We start from the raw sequence: 21,376 nt of genomic DNA, 5'->3' as shown, positions 1-21,376 counted from the left end.
CGAATGTCCAGTTGAGCGCCGCAGATACCTATGCGCAAACTTGTCAAGAAAAGCTTTGATATTGTGAAGGACGAGCCTCTCAAGACCAAAACATCCAATCGGGCGGAAGATTTGCGTAAGCATCCTTGTTAAAGTTGGATAGAGGGTTGCACCCTAATCACAATGTGCTTTCACTCCTCATTACATAAAATTATTGGAATAATTTTGAACTCTTATGTATCCCCTCAATATTATATATATATATATATATATATATATATATATAAAAGAAGACATTTTACAGTTTGCTAGGGATTACAATTTTACCAATATGGAGATTTGAATATGAAAATTTTATGAAAACGAATACAGGGAAACCGAAAATTCCAACTAGATTTTGGATACCATTACGGGACATGGTTTCTAATGTCGGACAAGGCCTTCTATGGTTAAGGCATCCGAAAAAAAATGAGGGAAAGGAGGTTAACGCACAGTTGCCGCCCTTCACGACTGCGTCATATTGTTCAACGATGCCATTGACTCCTTCCGCGATGCGCTTGTGTTTATGGATCAGCTCGGCACCCCGTCCTTTCATGAAAAGATTAAGGATACGAATCTCCAGTTGAACGTCGCGGATACGATGCGCTGACTTGTGAAGAATACCTGGAGCCCGTGGCGGAAGGGCCTCTCAAGACGGAAGTGTCCAATCGAGTGGAGGGTGTAACCAAGGTTACGGCCAATTTGTGGTGAGACCGCTACCTTTACACACTTGGGTTTGGCCACTAAGGAGGCCTGAAAATGAGCAATTATTATGGGTTCATGAGCATGCCTATATAAAGAAGAGAGGCAACCCAATAGACTAGAGGGGTTGAATTTTGGATCATTTCCTTTTCTCCTTAAATTGGTTAGGAGACTAGAGGGGTTGAATTTTGGATCATTTCCTTTTACAGATTTTCAATTGATGCAGTCCTTTCTGGGTAAACCACTTCAAATTTATTGCATTAAAATGTTATGCATATAATACCGTAATTGACTATTCAAATCTTTTGGTTAGCCTCATCAACTTTCAACGTTAAACATGACCTATATTAAAATTCACGTTTTCATAAACTCATAAGAGATTCCTTTTCACGTGTGAATTTTATTTTTGTATATAAATTTGGGTACTTTTCAAATGCAACATCTATCAATGTTGTTATACGAGAGGTAAAATGCCTCTGTTAGTTGATCTTACTAAAACCCTAATTAGTCGCTCGTGGCCTCATTTCAGTGATTAAACCCATACTGGGTTGGAAATATTTTGATGGACGCAACCACGGGTGTTCAAATTCCAATTAACTTTGATTGAAGAAAATAAATTAATACAACTGCAGGCCAGTTAATGGTAAATAAAATAGTGCTACACTTATCATTTATTTATATCATCTCTCAAATGGAGGTAGAGTCCACAAACACATATAGGTCTCATATTCATTAGAAATATGTTACAAGTAGATAGCAAGAGTAATATTTTTATGTTCAATCATGTTGAAACGTATCAAATTTTATAAATTTCAAGAAAAAGAAGAGGGACCTCAACACCATGCACAACTTGGCATTTTACATTCCGTCGTAGAAATAATTTAGTGTAATCTCACAACCACCCATCCATCTTTCATCATTTGATTATTCGTTCAATGTCTTGTCCCCAAGAAAAAGAAAGAGCCTCGGTCGAGAACAAGTTCCTTGCTCACTCGCACATCGTTTGATTAAAATCAAATACAAGAGCACAACACAATCGCTTTCACGATATTTCTATGTCCGCTAATGTAGGTCACATGATGGCACTCCCGTGCTCTTAACCAAAGAAAAATCAAGAGTCCTCAATGCCCAACGGCTTCTTGAGATGAAAAAAAGGGAATCCACCGAAAACACTTGTCACATCATGAATCATTACATATTATAATATGGTGAAAAACATGATTAATATCTGGGGTGTGATATTCATATCTTTTTTTATTTCTCCCACACTTTTTTAGTTTTCAACCGTCATATCAGATAAATTGAAGAAAATCAACGGACATAAATTAACAAGGGATGTGTGAAAAGTAAAGATGTGTGTGGATAGCACATCCCTTAATATCCCGTTGTTGAGAGTATATTAATAAAACCAAATATATTATAATTTGAATAGGATAATAAATCACAAGCACACCAAAAAATCTTTTATTGTGTATATACCAAGCCTTTTGAGTCGAGGGGCCAATGACAAGCCGCGTGTACCAAAATGTTTGCTAAGGGTTTTATAAAGTAGAAATTACGTGGTATATCACAAGGTGGTCTAGAGTCTACTTCCTGAGAAATTTTTCAGTGCCGGAAACACGGCTATATACACCAAGTGTCACAATACAAGTGGTTGAAAATTTTTCTTTTTAAATATTCAACCACATATAGTATGACACTTAATGTACCTGACCGTATTTTCGGCACACTTAAAAATCTCTCTTACTTCACATATGGTGTACACCTAATAAACTCTAAAAGATGAGAATCCATCCAATCGAAATCAAAGGCCAATGCTTCAGAGAGTCTCTTGGTGCATTTGTGTGTGGTCCTCCTTGAAAATTTGACTAGGGTTTTGACAGAGTCTTCCTAACTAAATATCCGACACAACTTTTACATCTCCATTATTTGGCCCTCCTTGGTGCGTGTTCAACTTTCGAATAATGACACAAATTACTAAAGTTGCTTTGGATTGATTAGTTATTAACGGCACAAGAGTACTACAAAGTACAAAGAACGTACGAGTGAGGAAATGTCGAAAAGATGAATCATTTACATATTACAATATGGTGAAAAACATGATTAATATCTCGTTGTTGAGGGTATATTAATAAAATTAAATACATATATTATAATTTGAATAAAATAGTAAATCACTAAGTTACAAGTACACCAAAAAATCTTTCATTGTGTATACCAAGCCTTTTGAGTCGACGGGCCAATGAAAAGCCACGTGTACCAAAATTTTTGCTAAGGGTTTTATAAAGTAGAAATTACATGGTATATCAAAAGGTGGTCTAGAGTCTATTTCCCGAGAAATTTTTCAGTGCCAGAAACAAGGCTCAATACACTAAGTGTCATAATACTAGTGGTTAAATTTTTTTTTATTTTCAAGTATCCAACCACATATATTGAGCAATACTAGTTAGACTAAATTTTTTAAACAAAATTTACTAACTAAATGATGTGGTTGTAGATTATTAGATTATTAATTAAGTGTTGATTAACATGTTTGTTTCTTATTGGTGACACATTATTTGATTTGCACTTTGGTTTAAAAAATTTGATCTCTCTAACGCTACTCCACATATATTATGGCACCGCGTGGTACCAGGACCAGGACCTTTGCTCCCTCTTTTTCTTTCTCTTCCACCCAATCCCAGCCGTTGGATCCCCAACCCAACGCAATTGACTTCATCCGTACAAGTCGCGGAACCACGGAGCACGAGGACCTTTGCTATGCCTCCCTTTCCTGCTGATTCTAAATCGACTATGAAAACTCCTTTAATTGGCTAGTCCAGATTCGGCGTACAGAAAAAAAACCTTAATACTTCACAATAAAAACCTAATGAAGTTCTTTTCTACTATATAATTATAAACCCCCTCTCCCAAGGAAAAGAAAAAAACCGTGATCTCCTTGATATGGTGAAAAACATGATTAATATGCCAGCTGTTGAGAGTATATTAATAAAATCAAATACATACATATATATATATATATATAATTTAAATAGAATAGTAAATCACTTAGTTACAAGCACACCAAAAAATCTTTATAGTGTACACCAAGTCTTTTGAGTTGAGGCCAATGACAAGTTACGTGTACCAAACTTTTAGCCAAGGGTTTTACAAAGTAGAAACTACGTGGTATATCAAAAGGTGGTCTAGAGTCTACTTCACAAGAATTTTTTCAGTGTTGGAAACACGGCTCGATACACAAGTGTCATAATACAAGTGGTTGAAATTTTCTCTTTTCAAGTATCCAACCACTTATATTATGATATTTGTTATACCGAACCATATTCTTGGCACACTGAAAAATTTCCCTTACTTCACCAATGGTGTACACCTAATAAACTTCAAAAAGATGATAATCCATCCAATCGAAATCAAGGGCCAAAGCTTGACAGAGTCTCTTGGTGCATTTGCGAGTGGTCCTCTTTGAAAATTGGATATGGGTATTGACAAACTCTTCCTAACTAAATATCCGACGCAATGTTGACATCTCTATTAATTATTAGAAAAACTAATGAAAAGGGCTTGAAAACTTTGAGTTTTAATGATAAGGACAAAATAAAGGGTAAAGTGAATAGTACCAGGATTGATTTTTTAGTGTAAAAATATGATTTTTCGTTAAAGTGAATAGTATCGTGTATTTTTCGTTAAAACTTCCATTATTATTTGGCCCTCCTTTGTACGTGTTCAACTTTCGAATGTACTGACACAAATTACTAAAGTTGCGTTGGATTGATTAGTTGTTTAACGGACACGAGTACTGCAAAGTACGTACGAGTGAGGGAATGTCCAAAAGATCAATCTGATACTTTCTTGAAAGAAAACTAGGAAATTAAACTGCTTTAAGTCAGACTTTTAAGGAATGGTAATGATTGGTCTTAATTTATAACAAAATCCCAACAGTAATTTGCCGAATTTTTTTTATTTAAACGATATTATTGCTTTAAGCTCACTAAAAATTTATGAGAAAGTTTGAACACGAAACACTGTTAGTTGTAAATCAGCCTTATCCACCAAATCAATTCAGTATTACAATTTCTATGGCCAAAGTGGTAAAACATTCGTCTTCCATCCCTGTCTTTATATACAGCTGACCATACAAGGACAAACTACAAAAATCATGACTCCGAGTCAATTGTCCGCATTTATGTTTTAGTCTTCCACCGTCTTATGTTGTGGCTTAAAAAGGTCGCTCCCAACTGGCATATAGAGATTGATGGAAATTTTGAGTAGAAATTTTATTGTTCTATATTGGTCACTATCAAAAGATTCTCTCAATTTATAAGGCTTTGTTCATTATAGAAAGTGATTAGAGTGATAAAGTCTACATAACCCATTTATCTCCGAAAGAAAAACCTTAACCGCACGTACACCACTCACGTAAGCCCTACAAAGGCAAGTTGTGGTCTATAAAAAAGTCCCCATTGGCCCTCTGAAGATCACAGATCAAAGTTCAAACCATGAAGTACAATGCATATTTTCTTGTGTTCTTTTCTCTTCTACTCATGCTGCAGTATAGTTCTTGTAGAATCACTGCACCATGCAGTCAAACCCCATACCCTCAAGTATGTCGCCATTATATTAACACTAACCTCTTATCAACCCTAGATCGTCACCAAAGGTTTGCATTTCGTGACTTGGTACTTAAAGTGTCCATGGACCAAGCCATTGAAGCTCATCAACTTGTCTTGTCCTTGAACTCGAACTCATTGGACGGTGACCATACTCGAGCCAAGGGGGCCTGGAATGACTGCTTGGAGCTCTACGAGGACACCGTTGACAAGCTCAACCGTTCAATCGGCTCCACCAATGCCCTTGATGTCAATACATGGTTGAGTGCATCGCTTACTAATCAACAGACATGCCAAAATGGTTTCACAAACCTCAACATTCCTAGTTCTTATTTGCAATCTTTCCCAAACTACTTCACGCTCTCAACCAACTTGTCCAAGCTCCTTAGCAACTCACTATCAATACACAAGGTCTCAACTACTTCATCAGCTCTACATTTTAGCAAACAAGTTCATGGAAGACGACGGCTTTTGCTTTCGGATGATGGGTTCCCAGGATGGGTTTCAGCCGCTGATCGAAAGCTGCTCCAATCGATAAGTAGCGGACCAAACGCTGATATGGTAGTAGCACAAGATGGGTCCGGGAATTACAAGTCAATTTCTGAAGCTGTGGATGCTGCGTACAAGCTACAGGGTGGGGCGAGTAAAAGGTTCGTCATACACGTGAAGGCCGGAGTTTACAGAGAAAATATCGAGATTAAGAAGACAATGAAGAACATCATGTTCATTGGAGATGGTATCGATGCAACGATTGTCACAGGGAATAAAAATGTCCAAGATGGTTCAACTACATATCGCTCTGCCACATTTGGTATGTTTGAGTTGAAACAATAATAAACTTTGAATAAGTTTAAGGGGTATTTGGACTCAACAAACCCCATCATCTTAAGTTAATTTTGAAACTTTAGGTGGCGTCACACTTAGATACTAATTGATTGAAGACCAATTTAATTAAGGGTCATTTTGGTTCTAGTCACTAATCAACCTAGTTGTTAGAATGAAATCTTTTTGTTTAAATAGTTTGATCAAGGTCTCTAGCATCATTTAAGGGATTTAACTCACATGCATTGATGCACTTAATACCCCACAAATTATGAAATTTAAAAAAAAATCCAAATAATATTGTTACAAATATAACAATTACTTAAAAATCAATAATAGAGTAATTTGTTCTTTACATGGTTCTAGCAAAAAAAAAAAAACAAAATGTACCCACGTAATTATTAATATAGTGCAAGCAATAACTATTTGATATATTTTAAAACATAAAAGAAACACATAATATAATTAGCATGGGTACGTTCATAAGAAAAAAAAAACTATTGGTACAATTAAATTAAAAGTATGGGTACATATTAAAATTCAAAACTATGGGTGCAAATTTAATTGAAAATATAGGTACATATTAAAATTCAAAATTATGGATATAAATTAAAACTAAAAAGAATATTGGTATAATTTTTTTTTTAAATAGGATACAAATTATAAATAGAAATATATGAAAAAAAAATAAGAAAAAAATTATATTTGAAAATGACTAATACTTTTTTTAAATTGACATATAAGGACTTGTAAATAATTTAATATTCAATTAATGGCATGAAGAAAAGTCAAAGGACCTTGATCAAAAAAAAAAAAAAAGGTTTAAATTAATAAGAAGGAGAAATAAGGGATGAGAACCTAATTTATCCTTTAATTAATTAAGTCATGATCGATTTGAAAGTGCTAGAGAGACCAACTATTGATACTAAAATTTGTAAAATATATGATGTGGTTGTTGATGATGAAATTATTACTTAAGATAATATAATTAGCATAATATAATTAGCACGGTTATCGTGTTAATTCACACATAATATAATTAGCATGGGTACGTTCATAAAACCCAAAAAAATAAAAATAAAATAAAATAAAAACTATTGGTACAATTAAATTAAAAGTATGGGTACATATTAAAATTCAAAACTATGGGTGCAAATTTAATTGAAAATATAGGTACATATTAAAATTCAAAATTATGGATACAAATTAAAACTAAAAAGAATATTGGTATAATTTTTTTTAAAATAGGATACAAATTATAAATAGAAATATATGGAAAAAAAAAGAAAAAAATTATATTTGAAAATGATTAATAATTTTTTTAAATTGACATATAAGGACTTGTAAATAATTTAATATTCAATTAATGGCATGAAGAAAAGTCAAGGGACCTTGAACAAAAAAAAAAAAAAAAGGTTTAAATTAATAAGAAGGAGAAATGAGGGATGAAAACCTAATTTATCCTTTAATTAATTAAGTCATGATCGATTTGAAAGTGCTAGAGAGACCAACTCTTTAGGCTAAAATTTGTAAACTATATGACGCGGTTGTTGATGATGAAATTATTACTTAAATGTTAATTAACGTGTTTATTTCTTATTAGTGACACATCACATGGTTTGTAAATTAATCTATCATATTATTCTTCACTTAAACCATGTTTTGTAAACCATATAACATGATTATTGATAATTAAATTATTAAGTATTGATTAACGTGCTTAATTTCTATCATTACTCTTACTCAAATTATAAAGCTATTTACCAGATCCTGCTTTTCCTTTTCCTTTCTTTGTTTTTGTTTTTTTTTTTTTTTTTCCCTTTTCTCGACAAGATTTAAATACTGATAACTTAGCTAATTACATGCCACGTGAATAGTTACAAGTTTTTCTCCTAGTATACATCTAATAGTTCACAAAATTAATAAACTGTTCACTTAAAATTCAGGGGCTACCGGCGATGGCTTTATTGCTCAAGACATGACATTCGAAAACACAGCCGGACCACAGAAACACCAAGCCGTGGCACTCCGCTCCGGCTCCGATCATTCAGTCTTCTACCGTTGCAGCTTCAAGGGTTACCAAGACACCTTATACGTGTATTCCCAACGCCAATTCTACCGCGACTGCGACATATACGGCACGGTCGACTTCATCTGCGGCGACGCCACGGTTGTGCTCCAAAATTGCAACATCTACGCGAGGAAGCCAATGAGCAACCAAGTAAACACCGTGACAGCGCAGTCTAGGACCGACCCGAATGAAAACACAGGCATTGTTATTCATAATTCGCGAATCACGGCTGCACAAGATTTGAGACCTGTACAAGGTTCGTTTAAGACGTACATGGGTAGGCCGTGGAAACAGTACTCTAGGACGGTAATTATGAAGAGTAATCTTGATGGGTTGATCACTCCTGCTGGTTGGTATCCGTGGAGTGGAAGCTTTGCCCTCTCCACACTTTATTACGGGGAGTACATGAACTCCGGCGCTGGAGCTGGTACTGGAGGGAGGGTCAACTGGCCCGGTTATCGTGTTATAACGAGTGCGGTGGAGGCCGGGAAGTTTACGGTTGGGAACTTTTTGGCCGGAGATTCGTGGATTCCGGGGACCGGAGTTCCATTTACAGCTGGTCTATGATAATGCATGCATGTGGCTGTGGAGAGAAGTTGTTTGACTTGTTAGGGAGGGACTCGTCACACATGTGTATTGTTGTGTGCGGATAGTGACCTAAAGTAAAAATCGTCACATAGCTTGTTTTTAGTTTCCTTTTGGTAATTATATCCCATCTATCCCTCCTGTAATGCAGTAAATATTTTCAAACTCTTACCTCATGTTATTACGTGGTGTGATTAATTAAGAACTCGTTTGAAAGTGTTTATAAAATAAGTAAAAGTGTTTCTGGTGAAAATATTTTTTGAACTAATCCTTGATTAGTATGTATGTAAATCCTGAAAGGCAATTCAAGTGTTTTTGGAACTTAAAAATATTTTTTTCTAAAAACATTTTTAATCAATTAAAAAGCAGTTACAAACACATCATGATACGTTGTCACATAATGTTATTCGCAATATGGGGTCAACGATGCCAAGCCATAAATAAACGTATTAAAATGAAAATTGGCACCCATTATTTGATATCATAAAAAGTGATCACGTACATCTTAGGCGGATAAGTTATCACATGGACCAATTGGATGACATTGGTTACAAATGTAGCTGCTCAGTTCTCACGAGTTACATTAGCCGTTGATTGTAGCTACTACTGTGCCACGTGTCGCAAAAAGGAAGCCAATTTCTCACCCATGTCAGCATCTCGAACAGAAAATTTAACGGATTTTGACCGAGGGATAAAGTAAGACACAAGAGATTTAGATGAAAAGTCATGTCAAATTGAAAATGATACATTGGTTAAAAGCGACATTCACAAACGCTTTCAGGGACCAGATACGCACTAGAAAAAAGCAAATTATACATTGGTGAAAAGCACACCAGATTTGGACAAGAGATTGCAAAACATAGTTCGCATTATTTTGGACGAACAAAAAATTGTTGACATCAGAGACCCACAGACCCATCAACGTTACAAAAAAAAGGTTCTCTTATTACCAATACCTTTGATGATAACAAGCCGGTCCTTGTTCATGGGATTTTAGAGATGTGGATCTACATGATGACGGTCGGGGCAGATCGTCCGGTGAACTCTTGCATGTTCGAAAGCTTAAGAGCAACCTCCACCTATATACACAGTCAGCGAATCAGAGCCAGCCCGAAAAACTTGGCCACAAAGTTTTAATAATAAGACTGAGAATAATGATTAAACTCACAAGAGGACTATAAGTGCTTCTGAGGATTCTCTGCCAACTTTCGATGGATCCTTCTCATACTGCTCAATGTAGAGTCGGATTGTGGCACCTTCTGAGCCGGTTCCTGAGAGGCGGAGGTATCGTGTTCAAGGATGGGGAAGATTGATCAGCTCAAGTTGGCTTCATGAAGAGTGTCCTTCAGAAATATATTTATGGACCAGCTCGGCACCCCGTCCTTTCATGAAAAGATTAGGGATACGAATCTCCAGTTGAACGTCGCGGATACGACGCGGTGACTTGTGAAGAAGACTTGGAGCCCGTGGCGGAAGGGCCTCTCAGGAATAAGTGTCCAATCGGGTGGAGGGTGTGACCAAGGTTACGGGCAATTTGTGGTGAGACCTCTACCTTTACACACTTGGGTTTGGCCACTAAGGAGGCCTGAAAATGAGCAATTATTATGGGTTGAGCATGCCTATATAAAGAAGAGAGGCAACCCAATAGACTAGAGGGGTTGAATTTTGGACCATTTCGTTTTCTCCCTAAATTGGTTAGCAGCCCTTGAGCACTCATGGTTGAATGTATTGTACCCCAACACATATATATGTTACAAATTTTCAATTGATGCAGTCCATTTCTGGGTAAACCACTCAAAATTTATTACGTTAAAATGTTATGTATATTCTTGTCCACCATAATTGACTGCTCAGATTTTTTGTTAGTCTCACCAATTTTCAGCGTTAACATAACCCATACCAAAATTCACGTTTTCATAACTCATAAGAGATCTTTTTCACGTGTGAACTTTATTTTTGTATATTAATTGGGAAGTGTTATTAACACTTCAAAAATCTCATTCTACACTTCTCACAAGTGTATTTTTCTTTCCTAATATAGAAAGTTTGGAGTGTAGAATGAGATTTTTGGAGTGCTAATAACAATTCCCTATAAATTTGGGTACTTTTCAAATGCAACATCTATCAATGTTGTTATACGAGAGGTAAAATGCCTCTGTTAGTTGGTCTTACTAAAACCCTAATGGCTGGTGGCCAAATTTCAGTGAATAAAGCCATACTGGGTTGGAAATATTTTGATGGACGCAACCACGGGTGTTCAAATTCCAATTAACTTTGATTGAAGAAAATAAATTAATACAACTGCAGGCTAGTTAATGGTCAATAAAATAGTGCTACACTTACCATTTATTTATACCATATCTCAAATAGAGGTAGAGTCCATCAACATATATGGGTTTCATGGTTGAATGTATTGTACGAGTGAGGAAATGTCCAAAAGATAAATCTGATACTTTTTCGAAAGAAATCAAGAAAATTTATAACAAAATGATGCTGATTGGTCTTAATTTATAACAAAGTTCCAACAATAATTTGCCGAAAGATTTTGATTTAAGCGATATTATTGCTTTAAGCTCACTAAAAACTCATGAGAGAGTTTGAACATGAAACGCTGTTAGTTGTAGAAAACAGACTTTATCCACCAAATCAATTCAGTATTACAATTTCTATGGCCAAAGTGGTAAAACATTCATCTTCCATCCCTATCTTTATATACAGTTGATCATATGGATCTCGTATTCATTAAAGAGACGGTACAAGTCGATAGTAACAGTAATATTTTTATGGTCAATACTGTTGAGACGTATCAAGTTTTATAAATTTCAAAGAAAAGAAGAGGGACCTCAACACCATGCACAACTTGGCATTTTACATTCCATTCTAGAAATAATTTAGTGTAATCTCACATTCCACCCATCCATCTTTCATCATTTGGTTATTCGTTCAAAGTCTTGTCCCCAATAAAAAGAAAGAGCCTAGGCTGAGAGCAGGTTCCTTGCTCCCTCGCACATCGTTTGATTAAAATCAAATACAAGAGCACAACACAATAGCTTTCACGATATTTCTATGTCGGCTAATGTAGGCCACATGATGGCACTCCTGCGCTCTTAACCAAAGAAGAATCAAAAGTCCTCCACGGCTTCTTGAGATGAAAAGAGGGAGCCCACAGAAAACACTTATTCACATCATGAATCATTTACATATTACAATATGGTGAGAAACATGATTAATATCCCGTTGTTGAGGGTATATTAATAAAATTAAATACATATATTATAATATAAATAGAATAGTAAATCACTAAGTTACAAGTACACTAAAAAAATCTCTCATTGTGTATACCAAGCCTTTTGAGTCAATGGGCCAATGAGAAGCCGCGTCTACCAAAATTTTTGCTAAGGGTTTTATAAAGTAGAAATTACGTGGTATACCAAAAGGTGGTCTAGAGTCTACTTCCTAAGAAATTTTTCAATGTCGGAAACACGATTCGATACATCAAATGTCATAATACAAGTGGTTGAAATTTTTTCTTTTCAAGTATCCAACCACATATATTGAGTAATACTAGGTAGACTAAATTTTTTAAACCAAATTTACAAACTAAATGATGTGGTTGTAGATGATTAGATTATTAATTAAGTGTCGATTAACATATTTATTTTTTATTGGTGACACGTCATTTGAATTGCATTTTGGTTTAAAAATTTTGATCTCCCAAACACTGTTCCACATATATTACGGCACCACGCAGTACCAGGACCAGGACCTTTGCTTCCTCATTTTCCTCTTTTCCTTTCTCTTCCACCCAATCCCAACCGTTGGATCCCCAACCCAACGCGCAATTGACTTCATCCGTACAAGTTGTGGAACCACGCAGTACGAGGACCTTTGCTGTGCCTCCCTCTCCTGCTGATTCTAAATCAACTATGACAACTCCTTTAATTCGTTAGTCCAGATTCGGCGTACAGAAAAAAAACCTTAGTACTTCACAACAAAAACCTAATGAAGTTCTTTTCTACTATATAAACACCCTCTCCCAAGGAAAAAAAAAAAAACTTGATCTCCTTGATATGGTGAAAAACATGATTAACATGCCCGTTGTCGAGAGTGTATTAATAAAATCGAATACATACATATATATATATATATAATTTGAATAGGATGGTAAATCACTAAGTTACAAGCACACCAAAAAATCTTGCTAGTGTACACCAAGCCTTTTGAGTTGAGGTCAATGACGAGCTGTGTGTACCAAAATTTTTGCAAAGGGTTTTACAAAGTAGAAACTATATGGTATATCAAAAGGTGGCCTAGAATCTACTTCACGAGAATTTTTTCAGTGAATACGGTTCGATACATTAAGTGTCATAATATAAGTGGTTGAAATTTTTTCTTTTCAAGTATTCAACTACTTATGTTATGATACTTGTTGTACCGGACCATATTCTCGACACACTAGAAAATCTCTCTTACTTCACCTATGGTGTACACCTAATAAACTTCTAAAAGATGAGAATCCATCCAATCGTAATCAAAGGCCAAGGCTTCACGGAGTCTCTTGGTGCATTTGCGAGTGGTCCTCTTTGAAAATTGGACAAGGGTTTTGACAAACTCTTCCTAACTAAATGTCCGACACAACGTTTACATCTCCATTAATTATTTGGCCCTCCTTAATTTGTACGTGTTCAACTTTCCAATATACTAACACAAATTACTAAAGTTGCTTTGGATTGATTAGTTACTTAACGGCACAAGAGTACTATAAAGTACGTACGAGTGAGGGAATGTCCAAAAGATCAATCTCATATTTTTTTTGAAAGAAATCGAGGAAATTAAACTGCTTTAAGTCAGACTTTTAAGGAATGATAATGATTGGTCTTAATTTATAACAGAATTCCAACAGTAATTTGCCGAAAGATTTTGATTTAAGCGATATTATTGCTTTAATGTCATGCCTCAATCCCGACATACGTTCAGGATCAACAAGTGACATCACCAAATACCCATATCTCTAACATACCCCGCCTCCGGGATATGGGCAATGCACAACTCGAGATCCAACTGCGTAAAAAAAATTTCGTATACTTTATGGTTGCATCTAACCTCCTCGTTAGACTGTCTACATACCCTTAATAGGGATCAAGCCATTTGCAGTTCATCATTTCACTACACTCAAACATCCATCACATAAATCGCTATGTCTTAACAATATATCACAATGCATACCATGCAATATGTCAGAGAACCAATATCGAAGCACAATATTCTTCTCAAGCCACATTGATCAACTAAAATAATCATAACAATAACATCCATATCCAAAGTCATTCCACAATCCCATCAATTAATCAATTCATGAATCACAAATGCATGATCTTAGCATTTATTTACGTTAATCAATCACTACGATAACTTATCATTTCACGAATTTAACTAAGGAACTCTATATAATTCCCTACTTGGATTATGAGTAATAAACATGGTGATTCTAATTTATATTCACCACGTCTATTAGGGGTAATTCCCATTCACTCGAATCTAGGGCTTTAGACTAACCTTATGGAAATGAGCAAGAGCAAGGATTCTGGACCACTCAACGGAATCCAAAATATCAAGTTGTTTTTCGTAATCTGCCCAGAGCTATCACATGTATAATCAATGCCTACATCATGGAAATGGTGCACAGGCCAACCAGAACTCGAATAAACTGTGAAGCTCGGGTGAGTGACAATAATACAAGTATGTGATATTCAATAAAAAGAAAAACCATCGATCACAGTTTATAAACCTCAAATATACATTCATAATTATGAAAGCATAGTCAAGTCTCTAAAACTCCGAAGGTGTCACCCCGACATCTAGCACAAAGACTTTTCTAATTCAAACCACAAAGATTCTCAAAAACTATCGTTCATAAATACACTAAAATCTAGCACTAGAAGGATGCAGTTCGGCTGAAGCCTACATAAGTAACCAAATAAGAAGTGGCCCCCCCATAGCGGATTAACCAAGCGGAGCCACCCCTGAGTAACCATGTAGGTAGTGACCCTCTATCGTGGATTAACCAAGCAGAGTCACTCCCACAAATCTATTAGGCAGTGATCACCCATCGCGGATTAACCAAGCATGATCACACCTAAGTATGTATGGCTATAAGGATCGCCCATCGCGGATTAACCAAGCACGATCCATAAATAATATGGTATCCCATCGTGGATTAACCAAGCAGGACCACTGGTGATCCCCTATCACGGATTAACCAAGCAGGGTCAAGATAACCAAGTAGGTAGTGACCCCCCCATAGCAGATTAACTAATCAGAGTCACACCTACAGAACTGTTAGGTAGTGATCACCCATCGCGAATTAATCAAACATGATCACTCTAAGTATACATGGTCATAAGGATCGCCTATCACGGATTAACCAAGCACGATCCATAAATAATTTGGTCCCCTATCACGGATTAACCAAGCAGGACCATATGTACCACTGCTACATGGTGCATACTCGGTGCCACTTAACCCCGTGACACTAGGGTAACGGTCCCCTACTAGCCCTCGCATTTGTCAACATTTTAAATATATATTTATAACACAATTCATAAACATTTCAATATGCACTTCAAATCACCCTTTCACAAATATTTCTAATCCATGAGTCAAATCATATTTAATAAAAATAGATCGATGGCCAATTATAAAAGAATCACATTTTAACAGAAAAAGACAAACCAAGTCATATCCACAAAGGATACTAATATAAGAAAACAGGGTAATAACCATATCACATATATTAAAGTCACTCACCGAGACAAGACCACAAAGCCTCATTGAGTCTCTAGTAATACTAATTTTAGGAATTCAAATGGTTTAAGACATTTTGACCAAAAGTTAACGGTGGGGTCCACACCCTAGCAATTTAATTTGGAAGATCCGCACGTCATAATCTAGATCCGTAACTTCCTAAGGTCCACATTATGCTCAAAGAACAACATACTAAAATCTCATCGCGATCCGAAGGTCGGATCTCTGCCAATTTCTAGAATTAGGTGGCGGTTAACAATTAATTTTACTAGCTTAGAAATCTAATTCGGGAAGATCCGTACGTTGGATTCCTGATCCTTCAGTCTCAGTTATCCTCACATATTATGTATTATAATGTATTAAAGTTTGATGACGATTAAACGGTCGAATCGTTGATTCATACAATGGTCAAATGGTGTATCGTAATGAAACTAAGTTCAAACAATCAAACCACGTCATACGGATTCCAATTATGAAATCAAAGCATCCAATTGAACTTAGAAAGATATTGTTGGCCCAGTGGCCACGCGTCGCCCAGACTTGCCTGAAAATTCAACTAATTCCAAAAATTACCAAATTTTGCAAAAATGTAAGACTCAAGGAGATGAACATTTTTCATACCTAGGCCGAAGCCTAGTTTGGCCGAGAAGTGGCTGGAAATAGCCTCGATCCGCTGGAAACCCTAGAAAGGGTGGCCTTCAATCCGGCACCTCCAGGGCTCTGCCGCCCATACAATTTCTTGGGCTTTGGTTCAGCATCATAAGGAGCTGAAAAATGGTAATGATTGACAGAGAAGTTTGCAGAAACAACAGATTTCGCCTCTGTGACTTCGGGACACCCACGACGCAATTCAACGTGAAACGAAATCAAATCCACTCGAATTAAGGTGGAAAATTGGAGACAGAGTAACGTAATGATGATTGGTGGGGGTGGAACCTCTCAAGTCGTCTGAAAATTGATGGATTTCCACCGGAAAATCAACTGGGTCGGGTTTGGCCGGTTCCTCCTTCCTCTCCTTTCTCTCCTTTCCCCTTCTTTCTTTTTTTATTTTTTTATTTAGGAAATTTAACAAAAAGTCCAAAAAAAACTTCCCTTTTAATGAAAAGTCCTTTTTAAAGGTATAGTGAATAGTACCAGGAAAATATATAAATATGGTTTTTCGTTAAAAGTGAACAGTATGGGAGTGTTATGTTAAACCACCCTTTTTTTTTTCTCATTGGTTGCTCCTTCCTTTCTTGTTTCTCATTGGTCCTCTCTCCAACCTTTACTTCTGATTGGCCACAAAAGCACATACCTCATTGGGCTTTTTCCCTCAAAGTGGGAGTTCAAATAATTTCTAAAATCTATAGTTTAGTAACACAACTTCAAATGTCCGCATCTATACTGTTATAATCCAGACTCGCAAACGATTTTCGCCTACGCGTTTGTGGTTTCGAGATCTATTCAAACCTTGTAACTAGTTTAATTAAAATCTAAATTCAAACAAATTAAAATAAATTCTCGAGAAATAATATAAAATCTTAATAATACAAATACGTAGATTATAACAGTAAAATTCAAGAACGATATTTCACATTTAAGCTCACTAAAAACTCATGAGAGATTTTGAACACGAAGTACTGTTAGTTATAGAAAACAGCTTTATCCACCAAATCAATTCAGTATTACAATTTCCATGGCCAAAGTGGTAAAGCATTCGTCTTCCATGTGCCTTCCCTGTCTTTATATACAGCTAATCATACAAGGACAAACTACAAAGAATCATGACTCTGAGTCAAATGTCTGCATTTATGTTTTAGTCTTCCACCATCTTATGTTGTGGCCTAAAAAGGTCGCTCCCAACTGGCATATAGAGACAACCACCATGCATAAAGTCTACAGAACCCCCCTGTATCCCCGAAAGAAAAACCCTTAACAGCACGTACACCACTCACGTCAGCCCTACAAAGGCAAGTTGTGGTCTATAAAAAAGCCCCCATTGGCCCTCTGAAGATCACAGATCAAAGTTCAAACCATGGAGTTCAATGCATATTTTCTTGTGTTCTTTTCTCTTCTATTCATGCTGCAGTATAGTTCTTGTAGAATCACTGCACCATGCAGTCAAACCCCTTACCCTCAAGTATGTCGCCATTACATTAACACTAACCTCTTATCAACCCTAGATCGTCACCAAAGGTTTGCGTTTCGTGACTTGGTACTTAAAGTTTCCATGGACCAAGCCATTGAAGCTCATCAACTTGTCTTGTCCTTGAACTTGAACTCATTGGACGGTGACCATACTCGAGCCAAGGGGGCCTGGAATGACTGCTTGGAGCTCTACGAGGACACCGTTGACAAGCTCAACCGTTCGATCGGCTCCACCAATACCCTTGATGTCAGTACATGGTTGAGTGCATCGCTTACTAATCAACAGACATGCCAAAATGGTTTCACAAACCTCAACATTCCTAGTTCTCATTTGCAATCTTTCCCAAACTACGTCACGCTCTCAACCAACTTGTCCAAGCTGCTTAGCAACTCACTATCAATACACAAGGTCTCAACTTCTTCATCAGCTCTACATTTTAGCAAACAAATTCGTGGAAGACGACGGCATTTGCTTTCAGATGATGGGTTCCCAGGATGGGTTTCAGCCGCTGATCGAAAGCTGCTCCAATCGATAAGTAGCGGACCAAACGCTGATATGGTAGTAGCACAAGACGGGTCCGGGAATTACAAATCAATTTCTGAAGCTGTGGATGCTGCGTACAAGCTACAGGGTGGGGCGACTAAAAGGTTTGTCATACACGTGAAGGCAGGAGTTTACAGAGAAAATATTGAGATTAAGAAGACAATGAAGAACATCATGTTCATTGGAGATGGTATCGATGCAACGATTGTCACAGGGAATAAAAATGTCCCAGATGGTTCAACTACATATCGCTCTGCCACATTTGGTATGTTTGAGTTGAAACAATAATAAACTTTGAATAAGTTTAAGGGGTATTTGGACTCAACAAACCCCATCATCTTAAGTTAATTTTGAAACTTTAGATGGCGTCACACTTAGATACTAATTGATTGAAGACCAATTTAATTAAGGGTCATTTTGGTTCTGGTAACTAATTAACCTAGTTGTTAGAATGAAACCTTATTTGTTTAAATAGTTTGATCAAGGTCCTAGCATCATTTAAGGGACTTAGCTCATGCATTTATGCACTCAATATCCCACAAATTAAGAAATTTAAAAAAATCCAAACAATATTGTTACAAATATAACAATTACTTAAAAATCAATAATAGAGTAATTTGTTCTTTACATAGTTCTAGCAAAAAAAAAAATGTACCCACGTAATTATTAATATAGTGCAAGAAATAACTATTTGATATATTTTAAAACATAAAAGAAACACATAATATAATTAGCATGGGCATGTTCATAAAAAAAAAAAAAAAAAACTATTGGTACAATTAAATTAAAAGTATGGGTACATATTAAAATTCAAAACTATGGGTGCAAATTTAATTGAAAATATAGGTACACATTAAAATTGAAAATTATGAATACAAATTCAAACTAAAAAGAATATTGGTATAATTTTTTTTTTAACTAGGATACAAATTATAAATAGAAATATATGAAAAAAAATACTAAAAAAATTATATTTGAAAATGATTAATACTTTTTTTTTAAATTAACATATAAGGACTTGTAAATAATTTAATATTCAATTAATGGCATGAAGAAAAGTCAAGGGACCTTGATCAAAAACGAAAAAAGAATAAGGTTTCAATTAATAAGAATGAGAAATGAATGATGAGAACCTAATTCATCCTTTAATTAATTAAGTCATGATCGATTTGAAAGTGCTAGAGAGACCAACTATTTAGACTAAAATTTGTAAACTATATGACACAGTTGTTGATGATGAAATTATTGCTTAAATGTTAATTAACTTGTTTATTTCTTACTAGTGACACATCACATGGTTTGTAAATTAGTCTATCATATTATTCTTCACTTCAACCATGTTTTGTAAACCATATAACATGATTATTGATAATTCAATTATTAAATGTTGATTAACGTGCTTAATTTCTATTATTACTCTTACTCAAATTATAAAGCTATTTACTAGATCCTGCTTTTCCTTTTCCTTTCTTTTTTTTATTTTTATTTTTTTTTATTTATTTATTTATTTTTTCCTTTTCTCGACAAGATTTAAATACTGATAACCTAGCTAATGACATGCCACGTGAATAGTTACAAGTTTTTGTCCTAGTATACATCTAATAGTTCACAAAATTAAAAAATGTTCACTTAAAATTCAGGGGCTACCGGCGATGGCTTTATTGCTCAAGACATGACATTCGAAAACACAGCCGGACCACAGAAATACCAAGCCGTGGCACTCCGCTCCGGCTCCGACCATTCAGTCTTCTACCGTTGCAGCTTCAAGGGTTACCAAGACACCTTATACGTGTATTCCCAACGCCAATTCTACCGCGACTGCGACGTATACGGCACGATCGACTTCATCTGCGGCGACGCCACTGTTGTGCTCCAAAATTGCAACATCTACGCGAGGAAGCCAATGAGCAACCAAGTAAACACCGTGACAGCGCAGTCTAGGACCGACCCGAATGAAAACACAGGCATTGTTATTCATAATTCGCGAATCACGGCTGCACAAGATTTGAGACCTGTACAAGGTTCCTTTAAGACGTACTTGGGTAGGCCGTGGGAAAAGTACTCTAGGACGGTAATTATGAAGAGTAATCTTGATGGGTTGATCACTCCTGCTGGTTGGTATCCGTGGAGTGGAAGCCTTGCCCTCTCCACACTTTATTACGGGGAGTACATGAACTCCGGCGCTGGAGCTGGTACTGGAGGGAGGGTCAACTGGCCCGGTTATCGTGTTATAACTAGAGCGGTGGAGGCCGGGAAGTTTACGGTTGGGAACTTTTTGGCCGGAGATTCGTGGATTCGGGGGACCGGAGTTCCATTTACAGCTGGTCTATGATAATGCATGCATGTGGCTGTGGAGAGAAGTTGTTTGACTTGTTAGGGAGGGACTCGTCACACATGTGTATTGTTGTGTGCGGATAGTGACCTAAAGTAAAAATCGTCACATAGCTTGTTTTTAGTTTCCTTTTGGTAATTATATCCCATCTATCCCTCCTGTAATGCAGTAAATATTTTCAAACTCTTACCTCATGTTATTACGTGGTGTGATTAATTAAGAACTCGTTTGAAAGTGTTTATAAAATAAGTAAAAGTGTTTCTGGTGAAAATATTTTTTGAATTAATTCATGATCAGTATGTAAGTGAATCCTGAAAAGACAATTCAAGTGCTTTTGATACTCAAAAATATTTTTTTCTAAAACCGTTTTTAGTCATTTAAAAACAGTTACAAACATGTCATAGTACGTTGTCATATAACGTTATTAGCAATATGGGGTCAACGATGCCAAGCCATAAATAAACGTATTAAAATGAAACTTCGGCACACATTATTTGATGCCTAATGAAATATCATAAAAAGTGATCACGTACATCTTAGGCGGATACGTTATCACTTGGACCAATTGGATGACATTGGTTACAAATCTAGCCGCTCAGTGCTCAGGACGGTGCTCACGAGTTACATTAGCCGTTGATTGTAGCTACTACTGTGCCACGTGTCGCAAAAGGGAACCCAATTTCTCACCCATGTCAGCATCTCGTACAGAAAATTTAACGGATTTTGACAGAGGGATAAAGTAAGACACAAAAGATTTAGACGAA

At 36.1% G+C, this 21,376-nt stretch overlaps 2 protein-coding genes and 1 long non-coding RNA gene across 3 annotated transcripts; 2 read left to right on the top strand and 1 right to left on the bottom strand.

Annotated features, from left to right (window-relative positions):
- Window positions 1-5,160: 5,160 nt before the first annotated feature.
- On the top strand, window positions 5,161-8,986 carry LOC103943051 (pectinesterase). Its single transcript, XM_009353244.3, has 2 exons — window positions 5,161-6,138; window positions 8,096-8,986. Exons 1-2 carry the CDS (start codon window positions 5,217-5,219, stop codon window positions 8,785-8,787), a joined length of 1,614 nt encoding a protein of 537 aa, XP_009351519.2. The 5' UTR covers window positions 5,161-5,216; the 3' UTR covers window positions 8,788-8,986.
- A 669-nt stretch (window positions 8,987-9,655) lies between these two features.
- On the bottom strand, window positions 9,656-10,570 carry LOC103943050. Its single transcript, XR_666706.3, has 2 exons — window positions 9,974-10,570; window positions 9,656-9,884 (listed from the first exon to the last, which is right to left on the bottom strand). It is a non-coding gene; the product is annotated as an uncharacterized LOC103943050 (long non-coding RNA).
- Window positions 10,571-17,512: 6,942 nt separating this feature from the next.
- On the top strand, window positions 17,513-20,861 carry LOC103943048 (pectinesterase-like). The gene is made up of 2 exons (XM_009353242.3): window positions 17,513-18,545; window positions 19,921-20,861. Exons 1-2 carry the CDS (start codon window positions 17,624-17,626, stop codon window positions 20,610-20,612), a joined length of 1,614 nt encoding a protein of 537 aa, XP_009351517.1. The 5' UTR covers window positions 17,513-17,623; the 3' UTR covers window positions 20,613-20,861.
- The last annotated feature ends 515 nt before the right edge of the window (window positions 20,862-21,376 follow it).

This window comes from the organism of the source record quoted next, unplaced genomic scaffold, assembly GCF_019419815.1.
Source record: "Pyrus x bretschneideri cultivar Hongxiangsu unplaced genomic scaffold, Pyrus_bretschneideri_v1 Contig22, whole genome shotgun sequence".
Taxonomy (NCBI): Eukaryota; Viridiplantae; Streptophyta; class Magnoliopsida; order Rosales; family Rosaceae; genus Pyrus; species Pyrus x bretschneideri.
The sequence above is the reverse complement of the archived record's forward strand: the minus strand, read 5'-3'. Positions and strand labels throughout refer to the sequence as shown.

Bases quoted from the DNA above. Each gene is read 5' to 3' on its own strand.
- LOC103943051 (XM_009353244.3), top strand. From the start codon at position 5,217: ATGAAGTACAATGCATATTTTCTTGTGTTCTTTTCTCTTCTACTCATG. The intron at 6,139-8,095 runs GTATGTTTGAGT...CTTAAAATTCAG, and splicing joins ATATCGCTCTGCCACATTTG to GGGCTACCGGCGATGGCTTT.
- LOC103943048 (XM_009353242.3), top strand. From the start codon at position 17,624: ATGGAGTTCAATGCATATTTTCTTGTGTTCTTTTCTCTTCTATTCATG. The intron at 18,546-19,920 runs GTATGTTTGAGT...CTTAAAATTCAG, and splicing joins ATATCGCTCTGCCACATTTG to GGGCTACCGGCGATGGCTTT.